The 21650-nt window shown below is 41.7% G+C and overlaps 1 protein-coding gene across 2 annotated transcripts in view; it reads left to right on the forward strand.

Annotated features, from left to right (window-relative positions):
• shq1 (SHQ1, H/ACA ribonucleoprotein assembly factor) overlaps positions 1–21367 on the forward strand; it is a 132469-nt gene extending 111102 nt beyond the window's left edge. For both annotated transcript variants that reach the window (XM_063067904.1, XM_063067903.1), the window contains exon 12: positions 19886–21367. In XM_063067904.1, the coding sequence (XP_062923974.1) occupies positions 19886–20576 (691 nt within the window). In that variant the 3' untranslated portion in view covers positions 20577–21367. The remainder of the gene's footprint in view (positions 1–19885) is intronic.
• Positions 21368–21650: the final 283 nt, after the last annotated feature.

Below are 21650 nucleotides of genomic sequence, written 5' to 3' on the forward strand. Positions count from 1 at the left end.
ATATTATTTTGGTATCTTGTCAAGCTGAACTTGCTTCATGACTTCCATACCTGTTTAAAACAATAACGTGGTATTAATCAGAGTGAATTTCTCAAAGTGGAAATTGTCTGAAGGGAAAAAGGAATGTAGGAAATAAACATGGATTTATGCTTCTTAAAAAAAAATATTGATTATATCTGGCTCCTCTCCACTAGAAAAATTGGTAACTCATCCCTTCAGGAGTTTCGTTAATGGTGCTTTGCTATTGACCAATTCTGAATCAGAATCAGGTTTGTTGTTACTGTCTCACCTGATGTGAAAATTGTTACTTTGCAACAGTAGTACAATGCAAAGATATAAAATTACTATAAATTACAAAATAATTAGATAGTGTTCATGGGTTCATGGACCATTCAAAAATTCTAATGGCAATGGGGGGAAGCTGTCTGGTGTGTGCATTCCTCACTTTCCCATCCTGACGTCCACAGTCGGTTCCTTGGTCTGGCTGATATTGGGTATGAGGTGGTTGTTGCAACACCACAGGACCAGCTGAGTTGCCTCACTCTTCTCCTTGTTGCCATCCAAGGTTTTGCCAATGTGGTGCTGCCTGGCCCTTTAGCTCACAATGCTCTGTTGAACTAAAGTTAGTAACCAAAAGCCCAATTAAACTAATCCCTTCTGACTACACGATGTCCATATACTCACACTCACAATCAATCTCACTCACACACACACACACACACACACACACACACACACACCACCCACCTATATATGGATATATTTGATTGTCTTGATCATCTCCTTTGAACTTGTCTGCTCTCATGTTAAATATATACCCTCCAGTAAGTGGTGCTTGAGCTGTGTTTAGCCCCGTTGTCCTCTGTGTAGACTCCCAAATTGGGTGATATCGCCCCCCCCCCCGGGGGGCAGTAGGGGGACATTCAGTGGCAAGGGACTGGGAAGCAGTTGAGGGATTACAGGCTTAATTTAAGAAATTAAGTACTTATATAAGCATTTGATCCTTAGTGCCTCATAATTGATTACAATGTTTATGTAATCACCTCATCTCTTGCTAACCCACTGTTCTCTTAGACCAGTGTTTCCCAACTAACTTCATTGTAGAGAAGTGAATGTTCAAACTCTTCATCATTATCTTGGCATAGCAGAATATTTCACCAGTTATTTAAAGGATAAGCTTTAATTTTATTTATAGCAGATTATATGAGTGTTAAGCATGAAAAATGTCACTGGCTGAGGAGATGCTGTGAGATGTTGACAATGAATTACACAATGGGTTGCAAATAGACTAGCAATTTCCTTTTTCCATAAATGCAAATAATTAACATCATGACCTGTCCTATATGGTGCTCCATCTGTTGCACAAGAAATCGTGTTCCTAATCGGAATACTTTTATCCTCAATACACATTTTGAGCTTGTTGTAGATTGATTGTCCGTTGATGTTTTTAACTTTTTATGAAAGAGGGTCTTTTTGAACACCTCATGAGGAATCCTTAGGGTCGGCAGGTTCACGGATTGGCTCTATTTCACCGTTTGGTTCCGGCCAGTGCTGTATCATTGTGCGACCTGTTTTTTCTGTTAGAGAAAGTTGAGATGGTGTACTTGACTTACCAACTGTTAAATTGCATGAACTTGTTCCGTGCCACTAGTCAAGGGAACTGTCGGGCACGCTGGTTGCAGATTTATGCATCCCCAATAACGTCTGCTTGTTTGGTAAGGTCGGGTGAAATGGCTGAGTTTCAGACCTGTTGTGACAACGAGTGCTCACCGCCTGCAGAGCTGTGGTTCTTCCTGTGTTCCAGTGCCTCATCCTTTCTGTTTTGGAGGTGCCTGCTCGACGAACAGTTGGTCAGGTCTCATGCCTCAGGTTAGGATGCCACTTACGGCCCACCCCCACCCCCCCGACGACTTCTATTTTCCTTAACAGCCTCTGAGGACACACATCACTGCCCCCGTTGCGAATCACTGTCTTAGACTTTGCTTGAAGTGCAGTATATTTGGCAGATCATGGGAAATCTGAACTGAAGAAATCATGTTATTTCCAGGCTCGGCCTGCATTTTATTGCCATTTACTGCTGTAGTTCGGTGTCAGCCAGTACGATTCCCATTCTCTGATCACACAGTGACGCAAGTCTGGTGAATTAGGGTATGACATTCAATGGGATAAAGTTCAGAACCTGCCCTTTTAAGTAATATTGATGATGTTTCTCTCGCCCACGGCCTAACCGAGATATGACTGCTCCTCCTTATGTACCTTCAGGCAGAGTCAGGTTTGGCCTGAGCTATGATGACGTCATAACTTTCCCCTTTATTGAGCGCAGTGCTTGGGGTTAGACTTACACAATAGGTGATCGTTAATCCATAACGAAAATGGCAGAAGCAGACCAAACAAAGAAGTGTAGACAGTATGTAGAATATCTGAAATATGGATTTATAACAGCACCCAGCAACCAACAGCAGTCAGTGTGTCTGTTGTGTGAAGAAGTTTTTTTTCAAATGAAGCACTGAAACTATCAGGCTCCTTGAACATTTGAAGAGAATACACTCTTGATAAAGCTAGCAAGAACTTGGCTTAATTTTAGTCACTTCATGAGAACTTCCAGAAATAGAAAAAAACTTGTAAGATATGTTTGTGAGCACCTCACATCAAAACAGTGATGGTTTCTGTGCTTCATACAATATTTAATTGCTCATTGCTGAATCTGGAAAGCCCCATTCAATTAGAGAAGAACTGATTCAGACAGCGGTAAGGGAGATTCTGAGTATGGTTTTGCGTAAGTCACCAGACCAAATAATTAGAGTGATTCTGCTCAGCGACGATGCTGTTCAAAGACAAATGGATAAAATGTCTGAGTATGGGGAATGTGCAACATACTTGGAGCAACAGAACTTGCTCGGCAGTTGGATGACTCAACTTTACCAGACAACGAATCTTTATTTCTTGGTTATGTTCACGTCATGAAAGATGAAAGCATGGTTCATGAGTTGTTTTTGCAAGAGGACTAGAAAAAGGTAAGAAGGGAGAGGCAATATTTCGGATTGTTGAGTTATTTTCAAAGAGAAGGACATTCCACTCACCATTCTTGCTTGCAAAAGATGGGTATTTTCAATGACAGGATTACTTTCTTCAAAAAAGCTATATCTAACATATTTAGCATTCACAATGTAATTCACAGATAACATCTTGTCACAAAAAAATCTTAAGTGCTCAGCTGCACAAATCGTTAAATACTGTTATCACAGTGGTAAATAAAATCAAGTACCATGCTCTCAATTCTTGACTATTGTGTTGAGAATGGTGACCATTTTGAACGTTTGGTGTTGCACACAGACCAGGTGGCTCCCAAAAGGAAACTGCCTGAGATGCTTTTATGTGCTTTTTGACTATTTATTATTGCAGTATTGTTTTAATTATTTTAATGTTTTAGGAGATGTAATGTTTTAGAAATACTTAATTATTTAATTTCTCAATTTTTTTTTTATTGCTTCTGAGTGCCTGGTTCTTTGGTTCACTGTTGGGACTACTGCTGTTGTTAATCTCTATTAATTATTTGGACATGAAAGTACACAGAGTCATCTCAGAATTTTCATAAACGTTTGTGATATAGTGAGCATAGTGAGATAGCTGCGGCTGCTGTGCTTCATCTCTGCAAGCTTCACAGTGATTTGCCTGGCTAATACAATGAGCCGAGACTGGGGCTTTGGGCCTGCTCGGGGGGTCTGGATCAATTTGGTTCAGAATGTTGCACTTGCTTCGATTTGCATGATTTGTATTTATTTTCTCTCTTTTTTTCCCTCCACATTGGGTGTGGACCTATTTTTAATTGGATTCTTTTGGATTTCTTGTTTTGTGGCTGCCTGCAAGAAGACATATCTCAAGATTGTGTAATTTATACATTCTTTTATAATAAATGTTCTTTGATTCTTGATTAAGGAAGATAGTAATAGACTTCTGTTTTAAGTTGTTAGATCTGTTTGGAGCCTATCCCATTTAGCATGGCGAATGAGAAAGGGAACAAAACTAAAACAGAAACAGGTAATACAGATGCACATTCCTTTATCCGAAATTCTGAAATCGGAAAACCGAAGTTTTTTTCACCAACAGCTGACGTCACTCAGGTGTGACGTGGCAGCACTAGCAGAGGCCGCCAGACGTCAGTTGTGGCTCAGCGCTCATACTGGTTACACGTGCATTTGTTGTTTGCTGATATTTTGTGTTCACTGTTGACTTTCTGTTTAATTTCACTGTGAAAATGTCAAAAAGAGCTGCAGATACCCCTATGGGTAACAATGAGAAAAAGAGAGGGAAGCATCTATCACCAATAACGCAGAAAATGAAGTTATTGCAGAAGCTTGATTGTGGTTTGTCTGTGTGGCGTCTTACTGAAGAAAATAGTGTCGGAACTACCACTGTATATGATTTAAATAAACAGAAAGACAAGTTACTGATGTTTTATAGTGACAGTGACGTTCTACATTTATTCCAATAAGTCATTTACCATGTGTTTGATTCGGTTTGTTTGAAGCTGTATATTTTTATGTTTTACTGAATGTTTTTGTTGGAAATAAATTTTTTCTTGTCATTATTCCCTAAACAATACAGTATAACAATTATTTATATAGTATTTACATTGTCTTAGGTATTATAAGTAATCTAGAGATGACTTAAAGTATACGGGAGGATGTGTGTAGGTTTGGTGCGCCGCCGGGTCCTAAAGTCCACCGTACTGAGACAGGTTAAATAAGGGATCTGAGCATACGTGTTTTTTGGTATCGGGGGGGGGGGGTCTGAAATCCGAAAAATTCTGAAATGCAACTGGCCCCAGAGATTTCGGATAAGGTATTGTGGACCTGTATTAAACTTTGGTCTACTGGTGCCTGCCCATCTTTTTAAACGATGCATGGCCTAGTACAGCCAAACATCTCCAGCGAAATATTTGAGACTTTTGATATTATTCGCTCAATTGAATTGGAACACAATTCATGGACTCTTTACAACACACACCAAACACTGGAAGAACTCAGAATCTCTTGTGTTGATGGATTCTTTTGCTGTAATTTAAGGTATCTCTAAGATGCCCTCTTAATTTTCAAAACACTGGTATAAGCTTGGTTATGTGGAACTTGAGCTTTAAACATATGAAACCAATGTGAAATCTTTTCCTCAACCTGCAGATTTCATATCTGCCAGATGTTGCTGTAAATACTTTGTAGCATGTTGAAGAATTACTCTCAGATGCTATTTGTTTCTGCATCTGGAGTAGGATCGACCACTGTCTACTTAACATAGGTAGTCTTATCAGGTGTGTTCTGTTATAATGATGTTTGGTACAGTGAAAACCTTTGCTTCATATGATTTCTTGGGCTGATAGATATCTGTCTTGACAGACGTAACTACTGATGTAAAGATGTGGTGTAATGTCGTCCTTCTCATGCCTTGAAATGTTTTGGTGTGTTTTCATGGATGGAAAATTAAACAGAATGCTATAGTATCTGGTTAAAAGATTTTCCATAAATCAGAAATCAAATTCTGGTCCAGAGGGTGTGGAGAGGTTTGGCAAAGATAGGTATGCTATATTTTGTATCAACTTCAGCCACAAAAGAGATTAACAGGCCAGAAATCTTGCCAATAATCACTATCAGGAGGCTTGATGCAAGAGGGGATTTTCACAAAGTTGTTGGGATAGGAATGAAACCTGAACTGTCCAATCAGATGCAAACACTCACCATTCATTCATGAATGAGGAGTGGCATTTCCACTTTCTCATTTGCGAATCTGTCCCTCAGCCTCTTTTCTGGTGAAAGATCAGCAGGCTGAAATGTTCACTCTGTTTCTCTCAATAAAATTTCAGCTTGACCTGCTGAGTGTCTCCAGCATTTTCTTTGCTTATTACTATACCTCAGTATTGGTCAGTGCCTTCGGGAAATGAGGAAAGAAAAGTGTTGTGGGGGGGGGGGTGCAGGTATTTCTCTGGCAATAAAAAGAGATTTTTATAGCCTTGTAGAAGTTGAGTTCTCTTTCAGTCTGTATCTCGTTTTCCATGGCCATGAATTATTTTGTCAGCTAGCTGCAGTCGGTTGGCTGTGCTGTGCCTTGCAGGTTACCAAGCTTGAACAAAGGAAATGAAACAGTTGCTGTGTGTTTTATAGCCGTGGTGACTGTTCAGGAAGTGGTGAAAAGTTGATTGATGGTGTGAACTGGAGCAGGGCTGCAAGAAACCAGATGTGGTAACTATTTATATCAATCTAATTGTGACATATCACGATCTTTTCTGTAAAATACTGCACTCTGCTCAAATGTATTTTCTATTATTTCCCATTAGATAAAGCTGATGTATTGCCATAATTCACAACAGGTTGTTCTTCACTGTCCAGTTGCCCTATCATAGCTGAAATATTTCAAGAAAAATCATTCAGATTGAGGCCATTCCTTCTATTTGTTACATATCACATTTATTATTTAGCTTTTGTTTTCATTTCAGAAACATTTCCTCCTTTTGATTATCCTTCTCATGTCAGGAGATTTTGATGATCCAGTTCACAGCCGTCTCTGCATCACACATGCCAGGTTCTCGAGACAATCTATCACAGGGTATGAAGGTTTCCTTCACCCTTCAAATAACATCCCATGTTTGTTTCTGGTGATCTGTGCTCCTCTGGCTAGCACTTTCACCTACATGTCTCTTCTAACACATCTGGTGGCAAGTTTCAGTCATGACCTTGGAAGAGAAAGATGCTGCAACGGAGCAGAAACAGCAATGATTCTGGGGTTAGTTGCAAAGCGTGAATGTTCCCTTGCTCTCAAGAAATACCACACAGCTATTGCAGTGAAGAAAGCTTTCTCCACCAGAGTCAAGTGTTCTTGCCTTAATCCCGGAGTCTATTATAGCTTCAAAAAATATTGTCTTGGTAATGTTATGATAACATGAAGAGAAAAGGCCATAGATAACTAGTCCATTTGTTCAATGCACATATTAAAATGGTTTGCACTCAATTAGTTTTAAATTAGTCACAGATATTAAGACCATAAAACATTAGAGCAGAATTGGACCATTGGCCTCTCAACCCCATTGTTGTCGTAACTCTTGTTGCTCTTACTAATCAGAACGTATCGACCTCTGCTTTAAATATACTGAATTACCTGACTTCCATTGCTGTCTGTGGCAATGAATCGCATAGTTTCAACACGCTAAAGAAATTCCTCCTTATCTCTGTTCTACAGAGACATTTTGTATTCTAAGGCTCTGTCCTCAGGTCCTAGACTCTCCCACAATTGGAAATGTCTTCTCCACTTCCACTCTATCTAGGCCTTTCAATATTCAATAGGTTTCAATGAGATCCTCCCTTAATCTTCTAAACTCCAGTAAATACAGGCCAAGAACTCCTCACATGTTAACCTCTCATTACCAGGATCATTCTCATGAACCTCCTCTGGACTCTCTCTAATGCCAGCAGATCCTTTTGTAGATACAGGGCCCAAAACTCCTCACAATATTCCCAATGTAGTCTGACCACTAGACTTGACTCTAGTGGTGGAAGCCTTCTTTATTTCATCAGCTTTGTGGTATTTCTTGAGAACAAGAGAATATGTTACATTCTTGTTTCTATATTCTAATCCTCTTGAAATGGTGGTTAACATAGACAATAGACAGTAGGTGCAGGAGTAGGCCATTCGGCCCTTCGAGCCAGCACCGCCGTTCACTGTGATCATGGCTGATCATCCACAATCAGTATCCAGTTCCTGCCTTAACCCCATAACCTTTCATTCCACCATCTTTAAGAGCTCTATCCATCTCTTTCTTGAAAGCATCCAGAGACTTGGCCTCCTCAGCCTTCTGGGGCAGAGCATTCCATATATCCACCACTCTCTGGGTGAAAACGTTTTCCCTCAACTCCGTTCTAAATGGCCTACCCCTTATTCTTAAACTGTGGCCTCTGGTTCTGGACTCACCCATCAGTGGGAACATTCTTCCTGCCTCCAACGTGTCCAATCCCTTAATAATATTATATGTTTCAATAAGATCCCCTCTCAGCCTTCTAAATTCCAGAGTATACAAGCCCAGTCGCTCCAATCTTTCGACATGTGACAGTCCCGTCATCCCGGGAATTAACCTTGTGAACCTACGCGGCACTCCCTCGATAGCAAGAATGTCCTTCCTCAAATTTGGAGACCAAAACTGCACACAGTACTCCACGTGTGGTCTCACCAGGGCCCTGTACAGCTGCAGAAGGGCCTCTTTGCTCTTATACTCAATTCCTCTTGTTATGAAGGCCAGCATGCCATTAGCTTTCTTCACTGCCTGCTGTACTTGCCTGCTTGCTTTCAGTGACTGATGTACAAGAACACCTACATTTCCTTGTGCTTCCCCTTTTCCTAACTTGACTCCATTTAGATAATAATCTGCCTCCCTGTTCTTACCACCAAAGTGGATAACCTCACATTTATCCACATTAAACTGCATCTGCCCACTCACCCAACCTGTCCAAGTCACCCTGCATTCTCATAACATCCTCCTCACATTTCACACTGCCACCCAGCTTTGTGTCATCGGAAAATTTGCTCATGTTACTTTTAATTCCCTCATCTAAATCATTAATATATATTGTAAACAGCTGCGGTCCCAGCACTGAATCCTGCAGTATCCCACTGGTCACCGCCTGCCATTTTGAAAGGGACCCGTTAATCGCTACTCTTTATTTTCTGTCAGCCAGCCAATTTTCAATCCATGTCAGTAGTCTGCCCCCAATACCATGTGCCCTAATTTTGCCCACTAATCTCCTATGTGGGACTTTTTCAAAGGCTTTCTGAAAGTCCAGGTACACTACATCCACTGTCTCCCTTGTCCATTTTCATAGTTACATCCTCAAAAAATTCCAGAAGATTAGTCGAGCACAATTTCCCCTTCGTAAATCCATGCTGACTTGGACCGATCCTGTTACTGCTATCCAGATGTGTCGTAATTTCATCTTTTATAATTGACTCCAGCATCTTTCCCACTACCGACGTCAGGCTAACCAGTCTATAATTCCGTTTTCTCTCTTCCTTCCTTCTTGAAGAGAGGGACAACATTAGCCACCCTCCAATCCACAGGAACTGATCCTGAATCTATAGAACATTGGAAAATGATTACCAATGTGTCCACGATTTCTAAAGCCACTTCCTTAAGTTCCCTAGGATGCAGACCATCAGGTCCTGGGGACTTATCAGCCTTCAGACCCAGCAGCCTATCCAACACCATTTCCTGCCTAATATAAATTTCCTTCAGTTCATCCATTACCCTAGCTCCTTTGGCCACTATTCTGTCTGGGAGATTGCTTGTGTCTTCCCTAGTTAAGACAGATCCAAAGTACCTGCTCAACTCGTCTGCCATTTCCTTGTTCCCCATAATAAATTCACCGGCTTCTGTCTTCAAGGGCCCAATTTTGGTCTTAACAATTTTTTTCCTTTTCACATACCTAAAGAAGCTTTTACTATCCTCCTTTATATTCTTGGCTAGTTTACCTTCGTACCTCATTTTTTTCTCCGCGTATTGCCTTTTTAGTTACCTTCTGTTGCTCTTTAAAGGTTTCCCAATCCTCCAGCTTCCCACTCATCTTCGCTATGTTATACTTCTTCTCTTTTATACTGTCCATTACTTCCCTTGTCAGCCACGGCCTCCCCTTACTCCCCTTAGGATCTTTCTTCCTCTTTGGAATGAACTGATCCTGCACCTTCCACATTATTCCCAGAAACACTTGCCATTGCTGTTCCACTGTCATCCCTGCTAGGGTATTGTTCCATTGAACTTTGGCCAGCCCCTCCCTCATAGAACCATAGTTCCCTTTGTTCAACTGTAATACTGACACTTCCGAGTTTCTCTTCTCCCTCTCAAATTATAGATTAAAACTTATCATATTATGGTCACTACCTCCTAATGGCTCCTTTACCTCGAGGTCCCTGATCAAACCCGGTTCATTGCACAACACTAAATCTAGAATTGCGTTCTCTCTGGTAGGCTCCAGTACAAGCTGTTGTAAGAATCCATCCTGGAGGGACTCCACAAACTCCCTTTCTTGGGGGCCAGTACCAACCTGTTTCCTCCAGTCTACCTGCATGTTGAAATCCCCCATAACAACTGTAGCGTTACCTTTGCGACATGCCAACTTTAACTCTTGTTTCAATTTACACCCTACATCCAGACTACTGTTTGGGGGCCTGTAGATAGCTCCCATTAGGGTCTTTCTACCCTTAGAATTTCTCAGTTCTATCCATACTGACTCTACGTCTCCTGATTCTATGTCCCCCCTTGCAAAGGACTGAATGTCATTCCTCACCAACAGAGCCACCCCACCCCCTCTGCCCATCAGTCTGTCCTTTCGATAGGACGTATACCTTTGAATATTTATTTCCCAGGCCCTGTCCACTTGAAGCCATGTCTCTGTTATTCCCACATCATCATACTTACCAATTTCCAACTGTGCCACAAGCTCATCCACTTTATTTCTTATACTCCGTGCATTCATATATAATACTTTTAATTCATTACTCCCCTCACCTCCCATATCAATTCCTATTTCACTTGGCCATACTGTACAATTCCTTCTTGAGCTTTCTGCTCTGTTGTTTCTGCTGTCTTTCTTAACTTTTCTTATTCTCACTTTCCCTTTATCTCCATCCTGATGTTTCCAGTTCATCCTCTCCCCTCCCCCCCACTACTTAGTTTAAACACACCCGTGTTGCAGAGACAAACCTGCCTGGCAGAATGCTGGTGCCCTGCTTTGTTAAGGTGCAACCTGTCCCTTTTGTACAATTCATCCTTACCCCGAAACATACCCCAGTGGTCCAAGAATGTAAATCCTTGCTTGCTGCACCAGTTCCTCAGCCACACATTCAGATCCGTTATCTCCCTGTTCTTGACCACTCCAGCACGAGGAACTGGAAGCAAACCGGAGATAACCACCCTGGAAGTCCTGCTTTTCAGCCTTCTTCCGAGTTCTCTGAAGTCACGCTGTAGAATGTCTTACCTCTTCTTCCCCATGTCATTTGTGTCGACATGCACCACCACTTCCGGATGTTCACCTTCACTCTTGAGGATTCCCTGCAATGGGTCCGTGACATCCTGGATCCCGGCACACCGGGGAGGCAACACACCATCCTTAAATCTCACCTGTTGCCACAGAAACCCCTTTCTGTACCTCTCACTATGGAGTCCCCTACTACCACGGCTCTGCCTGACGTCTGTCTCCTCGGCTTTGCTTCACTGCCAATTGTTGACTTGCAGACCTGACCGCCTCTCAGGCTGGCATCATCTTCTGTCCCGACAGCTTCCAAGAGGGAGAACCTGTTTACGAGCCGCACATCTCCCGGGGTCTCCTGTACTTCAAGCATCCTTTCCTTGCTCATCGTCGTCCCCGTTCTGTCTTCCGGTATCCTCGGTGTAATGACCTCACTGTTGGTCCTATCCAGAAAACTCTCGTTCTCCCAGAGGAACCTAACGTCATCCAGCTTCCCCTCCAGTGCTGCAACACGGTCCTTCAGAAGCTGAATCTGGACACATTTTCCGCAAGTGTAGGATCCAGAGGCATCATCAGTGTCCCTGACCTCCCACATCATGCACACAGCACACTGAATCAGCCTAGCGGTCATTTCCTCACCACTTCTCACCCTCTCCAACTGTGGCATAGTCTCCTCTCTCAGCCTCCTCGCCGAAGACTCCTGAGCCAAAGACTCGCACTTTTCTCGCAAGGCACTTCCCTTGACTTGCCTTCTGTACTACTGACTCAACCTGCAAGTTAACCTTTAGGGAATTCTGGCTGTAACTCCCAAGCCCCTTTGCACCTCCTATTTCTGATTTTGCTTCCCATTTAGAATATGGTCTATGCCTTTCTTTCTTCTACCAAAGTGCATGACCATACTTTTCCCTACATTGTATTCCATCTGCCACTTCTATGCCTGTGCTGCTAATCTGTCCGTGTCCTCAAGCAGACTCTGTGCTTCCTGAACATTGCCTGCCACTGCAAACTTGACCACAAATTCTATCATCCAGATCATTAACATATAATGTGAAAGGTAGTAGACCCAACACTGACCTTTGCAGATCACCACTAGTCACAAGCAGCCAACCAGAAAAACCCCTCTTTATTCCCACTATCTACTTCCTGTCAGTCAGCCAATCCTCTGTCCATGCTAGTATCTTTCCTGTAATACCATGGGCTCTTATCAGCTTCATATGCAGCACTCTGAAAACCCAAGCAAACAACATCCACCAACTCTCCTTTGTCTATTCTGCCTGTTATTTCCTTAAAGAATTCTGTCAGATTTGTCAGGCAAGATTTCCCCATAAAGAAACCATGCTAACTTTGGCCCATTTTATAATGTGCCTTTTATTACCTCATCCTTAATAATAAACTCCAACTTTTCCCCAACCACTGGTTAGACTAACTGGCCTAAAATTTCCTATCTATTGCCTCCTTCACTTCTTAAAGAGTGACAGATGCAATTTTCCAGTCCTTTGGAACCATTCCAGAATCCAGTGATTCTTGAAAGATCACTACTAATGCCTCCACAATCTCCTCAGCTACCTGTTTTAGAACTCTGGGGTGTATTCTCTCTGGTCCCGGTGACTTGTCTAGCTTCAGACCTTCCAGCTTCCCAAATACCTTCTTAGTATTAGCAGCTCCACTCAATTCTATCCCCTGACACTGGACTTTCTGGCATACTGCCGGTGTCTGCCACGGTATTCTTATTCAGACACAAAGTTCTTATTCAGTTTGTTCGCTATTTTTTTTGTCCCCATTTCTACCTCCCTGCCATCATTTTCCAGAAGTCCAATATCCACTCTTGCCTCTCTTTTACTCTTTAAGATCTGAAAACAATTTGGTATCTTCTTTTATATTATTGGCCAGCTTACCTTTGTATTTTGACTTTTCTCTCATTATTGCTTTTTTAGATCCCTTCTGTTCGTTTTTAGTAGCTCTACAATCCCGTAGTTTCTCACTAATTTTTACTGTATTGCATGCTCTCTCTTCTGCTTTTATGCTGTCTTTGACTTGATAGCTACAGCTGATACAGCCTTCCTTTTAGAATACCACTACCTCTGCTTCTTGGGCCTAAATCTTCTCAATTATTCCCAGAAACTACAGCCATTGCTGTTCCGCCATCATCCTTGTTTGTGTCTCCATCCAGTCAATTTCAGCCAACTCCCCTTGCATGTCTCTATAGCTGCCTTTATTCTACTGTAATACCGCTATTTCCAATTTTAGCTTCTCCCTCTCAAACTGCAGGATAGTTCACCTTAAGCTTCCTAATGAAATCAGGTTTATTACACAATACCCAGTGCATAATTGCATTGTCCCTAGTAGGCTCAACCACAAGCTGCTCTAAAAAGCCATCCCTTAGGCATTCTACAAATTCAGTCTCTTGGGATCCAGCAACAACCCGATTTTCCCAATCTGCCTGCATGTTGAAAGCCCTTTTGACCATTGCCTTTTCAATACTCCATATCCTGGCTACTGTTCAGATGCCTGTATATAACTCTCATTGAGGTCTTCTACCCTAGCAGTTCCTTAATTCTACCCACAAGAATGCTACATCTTCTGATCGAAATTTACTTCTTTCTAAAGATTTTATTTTATTTTTTAGCAACAGAGCCACCCCACTCTATCTGCCCAGCTGGCTGGCTTTCGATACAACATGTGTTGTATGTTATGCTCCCAGTTATGATCTTCTTTCAGCCACAATTCAGTGATGCCCACAACATTATACCTGACAATTCCTAACTGTGTTACAAGATCATCTACTTAATCTGTATACTGCGTACATTCAAATATAAAATCTTCTGTTCACTATTCATCACTTTTTCAATTTTGTCTCCTCCTTACCTGAAGTTAAATTTTTATCCCTTTTTTGTAATTTTTTTTTATTCTGGAGACTTCCATAACCTCTCCTGTTCTATGCTTCCCTTTTTATTTTATCCATAAATTTTTAAGCTGTTGAACCTCTACTATTCATTTAAAGTGCTATCCACAGCCCTAAGTTATGCAGTTTGCCAGGACGCTAGTTCCCTCCTGGTTCAGGTGGAGCCCATCCCATCGGAACAGCTCCATCTTTCCCCAATACTACTGCCAATGTCCCACAAACGAAAAACTTCGTCTCCCACACCAATCTTTGAGCCATACATATAATTGATCCTGTGTCAATTTGCACAAGTCAGATACCAATGCAGAGATTATTATCTTTTGGGATCTACATTTTAATTTAACCTCTAACTCTCAAATTTCCTCATCAGAACCTCTTTCTTTGTTGTTCTTGCATTGCTTGTAGCCACATGGACCATGACAACTGGGATCTTTCCCCTCCAACTCCCATTTCCTCTACAGTTCAGATGAGATGTCCTGAACCCGGACACCAGGCAGATTATGCTGCCTTCAGGACCTCTCGATTCTTGTGGACAGAGAATTATCTGTTCTCCTGACTACACTATCCCCAATTACGAATATATTTCTCTTTAATGGCTCCCTCAACCATGGTGCCAGGGTTCAGTTGCTCATCCTTCCTGCAGGCCCCTCTCTCATCCTCAATCCTGTTGGGCAAGATCAAGGGCTGAGGCTCCTCCAGCACTACCTCTTGGTTCTGTCTACCTGCCTCACTTGCAGTCACACCCTCTTGTTCCTGCCATAGACAGATTTGAAGAACTTAATCCAAAAGGTATGACTACCTCCTGAAACATCATGTTCAGATAACTCTTCCAACCACACCATTTAGATCATCAGTTTTGAGCCCGAGTCCCTTGAACAGCCAACACTTGCTGTAAATGTGGTCATCAGAAACCACATCATGTAGCTACGACATGTCTCCCGATGCTGCATCCCTTTCTTATCTAATGTGTTATCTTAGTTATGGAGGCCATTCAACTTTTCTATATTGTCCTTGCATTGAAACCTTCAATAGCTTGAGCCAGTAGCGAGAAGTCCATTAGGGCTTTGAATTTCTTGTCTGTGCTCTAAGCTTCTTGTATTTCAGATGCATAGGGCAGGGGTTTTCCAACCTGGGGTCAGTGGACTCATCGGTTAACGGCAGGGCTCCATGGCATATTAAAAAGTTGGGAACCCCTGGCGTAGGATATAAGCAGAGAGATGCTGTTGAAAGTTACTGTCCTTTGTGAGTTAACAATGATGCTTGTTAGGATTGAACTGCGCATGGTTGCTATGGTATTCATACTTAATTGGACATCCACATTAGTTAAAAATCTCCTACATGAACTGTGTTAAAACATGACTTTCAGGTACTAGCCCTTTTGTATGAATCTTCTTTTTCAAAACATCTTCCCATTTTGGGGAAAAAATAATGTTCTGTAGCAAAAAGCAGTGGTTAATTCATCACAACCAATGTAGGCATGAAAGACTGATAGAAACCAGAACTGAGCATTTCTTTCCGATCAGGTTTTCTCTTTTGAAGACAATGACACTTTGTTCAAGTACACTTGCATATGCAACAATCACTCTCTAGCCCACACTTTCTCTCCCATCACTGCCCCAAAGGGAATCCAATTCTTTGTTTCCTGAATGAAATTCAGATCCATCCTGTAGATGTGGCTTCAGTTCCCTGTACTTCTAGTTTTGGGAACTGCCTTTCGCTAGTAGTGTTATCAAAAGTATTTCTGCAATTATAAGTACATTTCACTTCAAATGCATTTCCACCATCCACTTAGAGACCAAAGGTCAGGATGTTAGTCAAGCTAGACCTTCCTTGTTTTCATGATCTGCTTGGGTTGGCTTGTTCTCAATTCAAGGTGGTTAATCAGATATCTGTAGCAAGCTGCAGAGCAGCCTTTCAGAAGACAAGAAAATTTGCATGGGAAGTGGTTGTGGGAAGGCCAAAAAACAATACAACAAAAACAAAGTAATGAAAGGGTTAGGGAATGGATTTTCAGCAAAGTATTGCTAAGAAATTGGGTGTTTTGACTGTCAAATGGTTTGGTTAACATATGTACATAAGTCTTTGGGGGGGCAGGTGTCTCCAAAGATGTTTTATGGCAAGATTTGTTTTACCCCCATACACAGAAAAAAATGCCATAGATCTTTGCAAGCCCACCCTGCGGCAATTTGATAATATTCTGTATCAGTTAAAAGATTCACTCTTGTGAACTGATACAACACCCTGGGAAAGCACTGACGTGCGGATCATTTAATAGTCTGTATTTTACCCTGTTCTTGGAGCAGCAATCCTTTACACCCCCTTGACAGGCATCAATTTGTAAAAATCAAGGTCACTATTAGGATGATAATCTTTAATTGCTGTACATAAATAAGCATAGAAATATTAATCCATCCTTTGCATTTTAATTATTTTTATATCGAGATTTTCTGCCTGAAAGTCAATTTCTAAAAATAGTTGAGGTATGGAAACTATTCATCACTACTTTTGTGTCTGTGCACAATTACATCTCAATTAAATAAAAGCACACACACGGGAGATGGCTTCAACTGGTGTATTCGTATTGCAGTGCAAGAGAGAACGAGAGAACAATGTGCATGTGTAGACAACAGATCAATATGTAGAGCTAAGGGTGGGGGGGGCGGGGATCAGTGCTTTAAAAGAAATGGGTCCATGCATTACACTTCCTCCCCTTTTAGATTAGTGAACCATAGAACTATGTATGGACAAAACATTCAATTTCCCACTCCATAAACCCATATTCCAAATACACGTGCTTTCACAATAACAGTCCAACTAACTTTACAGTTTTTAAAGATTCAATCTTTTGGGTGGTGCTCTGTTCCTTTCAGGATGGTGCCTCTGGACCTGTGGAGTGGCGTCAGGTTTGGCAGGTGTCTTGGTCAATGATAATATTCTCATTGCGCCTCTGGCTTTAACTGGTGCATTCGCGTTGTAGTGCGAGCAAGAGAACAATGTGGATATGTAGACAACAGATCAATACATCGTGCTAAAGGTGGGGGGTGCCATTGCTTGAAAAAAAAATAGAGCCGTACATTACAACTATTTTGGTAAACAATTCCCACTTGCTTACAATCCATTAATATTATTAATATTGCTTTCAGCTAACTGCTGTGAGATTTATATGATCATTTGTCATATATAGTGAAAGCTATTTCAAAATATGTAATTCAAATATGATGTACCATCAAGATTACCTGAATAAGCCTTGTATAAAAGGTTGCCCAAATACTTAGGCAATGTTATTGGAAGTTGATTGTGAAAGTAATATGGTACTTGACATCCACATTTTCTACTCGTGTGGGCATATAAGGAATCCAAGAATAAAACTTGTAATATCTCTGAAGTTTTTACAACTGTACATGTGTTTCCATCCCGAACTGTTCAAGAGTATGACTGTAATTGATACAAGACTGAAAACCACTTTTCTGCCAATTTACGATACTCTCGGGATAAAGTTCAAATTCAGGAGAAGTCTGAATTGCAAGATTTTGAGGCACATTTACAAGGAGTGTACTAGATGGCTAGTGAATCTTAGCTGGTTATTTCAAACCTTGAGGTTTCTTGTCTCTTTCTTTTATAAAGGTTGTCAGCTCTCAAGAGTTACGCTCATCTCTCCCATAATCCCCATTTATCTTAATTTAGCAATAATTGATTTCACTGATCAATTAACACCTCCTCCCTTCATCACAAAGGCTCTTTGTTCCAGCTTCAGTCCACCTTCTCTTTTGAGTGCACTTCAAGTCTTTTTCCTCAGTATTACAGGGTTGTACACCATGGAAACAAGTTCTTTAGCCCACCGAGTCACAGCAAGCATGAGCACCTATTTACAATAAAGCTGCTGTAATCCCATTTTATTCTCCTCACTGTACAACAACTTCTCCCAGATTCTAACATCTACCTACACACAAGGGCTAGTTTATAGACCATAAGATATAGGAGCTGAATTAGGCCGTTTTGGCCCATCAGGTCTGCTCTGCCGTTCATCATGGTTGATCCAATTTTCCTCTCAGCTGCCTTCTCCCGGTATCCCTTCATGCCCTGATCAATCAAGAACCTCTCAATCTCTGCCTTAAATATACACGAAGACTTGGCCTCTGCAGCTGCTTGTGGCAAAGAATTCCACGGGTCACCCCTCTCTGGCTAAATAAATTCCTCCTTATCTCAATTCTAAAGCAACACCCCTATGTCCTCTGGTCTTAACTCTCCCACCATAGGAAACATCCTCCCCACATCCACTATCAAGGCCTTTCACCACTTGATAGGTTTCAAAGAGGCATTAACCTACCAGCCTTTGTATCTTTGGAATAGGGGGGGAAATTAGAGCAGTCAGGGGAGAAATCACATGATTGCAGACAGAACTTGCAAATTCTACATCGCTGGACCTGAGGTCAGGGTTGAACTTGGGTCAGTGACGTTGTGAGGCAGCAGCTCTGCTGACTACCACTGAGCCACCTCAATTCTCCCTTCAGCTCCACAGTCTGGATTAAAACTATGTGATATTCCATATAACTTCTTAATGTTTACCAGATTCCTTCTAACCCTTTCAAATCGTCCCTCCCTCTATCCCTCTATCCCTCTCTCCCTCTCTCCCTCTCTCCCTCAAGGAGGAGTGAGTTTTCTCTCCCTCTCTCCCTCAAGGAGGAGTGAGTTTTCTCTCCCTCTCTCCCTCTCTCCCTCCCTCCCTCCAAGGAGGAGTGAGTTTTCTCTCTCTCTCTCCCTCCCTCCCTCCCTCCAAGGAGGAGCGAGTTTTCTAAGATCTGGCAGCTCTCCCAGACTTTACTAATGAGGAATCTGGAATTCACTGCCTGAAGGGTTAGTGGAGACTGAGGCGCCCACAACATTAAAATAGTATCTAAGTAAGAGCTTGAACTGACAAAGCACAGAAGGCTGTGGACAAGGTGCTGATAAATGGGATTTGGGTGGATGAGTAATTGATGGTCAGGAGGAAGGGCCTGTTTCTCTGTTACTGTGAACACTGGACGGACTGCTGACTCTCCACTGGAGTTGGTCATCCTCATTTTAAGGAGTGGAAACACAAGAGACTGCAGGTACTGGAATCTGACATACAAAAAAAAAGGGAACTCCGTATGTCAGGCTGCATCTGTGCAGAGAAACGGGCAGTTGGCATTTCAGGTTGAGGCCTCTCATCTGACTGAAAGAGAAGTGGGAAGACGGCCAGCAAGGGAGTGACGTGGAAAGGTGCAGTAACAGCTCAAAGGCAATAGGTGGATCCAGGTGACCAGGTCATTAAAAACTGTCTGAAATAACCTGAAGCAGACTGAATTCCTCGCTATCCTTTGTTTTAAGCATTTTTGACTGTACTTACAAGGTGCGATGGTTTGCGTATGTCCAGAAGACACTGAAAAGTGAATGAAGGGTTTTGGCCTAAAATGTCAACTGTTCATTCCCCTCTATAGATACTCCCTGACCTACTGAGTTCCTCAAGCATTTTGTGTATGTTACTCTGCAAAATAGCACCAGGTTACACTGTAATTCGCAGTTGGCAGTGGTAATTGCCACTGGAAGAGCAATGTTTATGAGCTATCCACGCGGCTGTCAGGTGGGATGCGTGATCATACAAGTCAAGTAACTATGTGAGATAATGAGATTTAAGGTTAGATTAGACCTCAATATCACGTTGATGCATCAGTAGTTTAAGCATCGTTGACTTTAAGCAAGAATCTTGTTAAAAGTTTACATATTTAAAGAAGTTAGAATTTGCTTTGAAATGGCTAAATGCAAACTTGGGGATTCTTTGCATAATTTTAATGTTGGCTCAGAGAAATTGTTCTCAAATCCAATTAATTGGGATTGATACGCATTGCTCAGTTTTGATTATCCATTGCTCTGTACTTTGTGGTTGATGAAGTTTAGATGTATAAGATCTTAGTCTACAATTGATAACAAATATTCTGGTTGAAAGTACTTATTGTTTTCTCCATAGGTCAAAGAAGCTTGCTTCGTTGGCTAAATCGCTACAGAATGTAGAAGTCACAAAGAGTGATTTGGGCTTTGAACTAAGGGAACTGGAGGAAGCAGCATTATTAGTTCAACAGGAAGAAAGTAAGATCAAACAAGGGAAGAATGACCCGCAACCAATTCAATCAGAAAGTGATTCAGAGGATGATGAGGACTCCACCAGCTCATCCTCAGATACAGGAGAATCTGATTCGTGTGAAAGTGATTCGTCTAACCAGAGCAGTTCTGAAGGAACGTGGAAAAACGGATTGCTTCTTGGAAAAGAGGCTGACTATGTAACTGATATAGAAGTTAAGGAGCCTTTGATCAAATTGAGTTGTGGCAAAGAAGCTGAACACATGGCGGACACGCAGTATCCAGACAAATGTGCTTTGAGGGAAGATCCCACTGCTAAATCACCCCCGAGAAGATTGATAGAAGAACTTGCAGATCAGTTGCAGTCAGTGGGGCTCTCGGAGCACTGTGAAAAATCTGCTATTGAGAATTCTAATGCTTCAGAGCACAAGCAAACAAGCCAGCCTGTTCAGAGCTTGGCACAGGACCAGCGTTCACAGACGACCTCACAGCAGACTTTCTTAGAGGTGTCTCCTGAGAGGAATTGCCTGCTGCTCGTTGCAGGTCCTGATAATACAGAGGATTTTACAAACCTGGCCTGAGTCCAGGTTGCATGCTAGAAAAAATAAACTGATTTACATGTGTAAGCATCTGATATTAGTTAATGTACTTGCTAAATCACTTCAGAACAGCAGAATATGCAGCTAAAGCTTTGAGGTTTTCTCTTATTTTACTAGATTTATCTGTACATAAGCATCTTATTCTAGTATTAAAACAAAACTTGTAATTGCTGTCTCCAATGTGTGTTGTGATGACAAATCATTGCACTGTTAAGTTTACCTCTTGTTATTTAACTTGTGAGACTGATATGGGTCGGACCATTTGTATTTAATTCCAACTTACTGCTTTTACTAGCCACATTAAATAACAGCAGCATGCTGAAAAATTAATGAAGTGACAGGGAGTGACAGAATGTGGTTTTGCATCTTGGCATCCCCCTGGGCTTGCACTAGTTGTCCCTTGAGGGATGTGTCTTGTAAATGGATCATCTGCTTCTTTTCGCTGTAATGTGAGGAAAGGAGAACTTAAAGGGAAGCAGAAATAATTAATAAGTTGTGGGATGAGAAAAATGGTAGGTGGAATTGCAGAGCGCTGAATCCACTTGTGCTAATAGTGTCAATCAAATGTGGGCGTTGAAAAGGATGGAGTGCTTATTAAAGCTGAAGTCAAAGAAGACTTTGACCTGGAAAGCTCTAATTGAAGAGGATGGAAGAGAGCTGACAGGTTGAACTGGAGCCCTTTGAATTCAACTGAATTTTAATAACTGAAACTGCTTTGTGGATAAAAATCTGAACTACTAACTGACAGGGAAATAAATTACACAGAAAGTCTTTGTCGTGGTATTGTCCTTTCAATGCTGCAGGATTGAAAATTGATCTTTTCCAGAGTGTATCTTTTTGTGTGTGGGTAAGCCATGCTGGGTGTGAAATTAGTCTGAGCATGAAGCTTGCTTTCCACATGTTACCCACGTATGTTCTTTGCAAGAAATGGTGCAGTGTCAGATCTTGTTCAGAGCATTGCCAGGAGCAGTTGGGTTAAATCAGATCGGTTGCTGGTTTCTTCCAGGAGAGTGGAGTTGTCATAGCCCCTCATTCTGTGAAGCAGCAGCTTTTAAA

This window comes from Mobula hypostoma, chromosome 15 (assembly GCF_963921235.1).
Source record: "Mobula hypostoma chromosome 15, sMobHyp1.1, whole genome shotgun sequence".
Lineage (NCBI taxonomy): Eukaryota > Metazoa > Chordata > Chondrichthyes > Myliobatiformes > Myliobatidae > Mobula > Mobula hypostoma.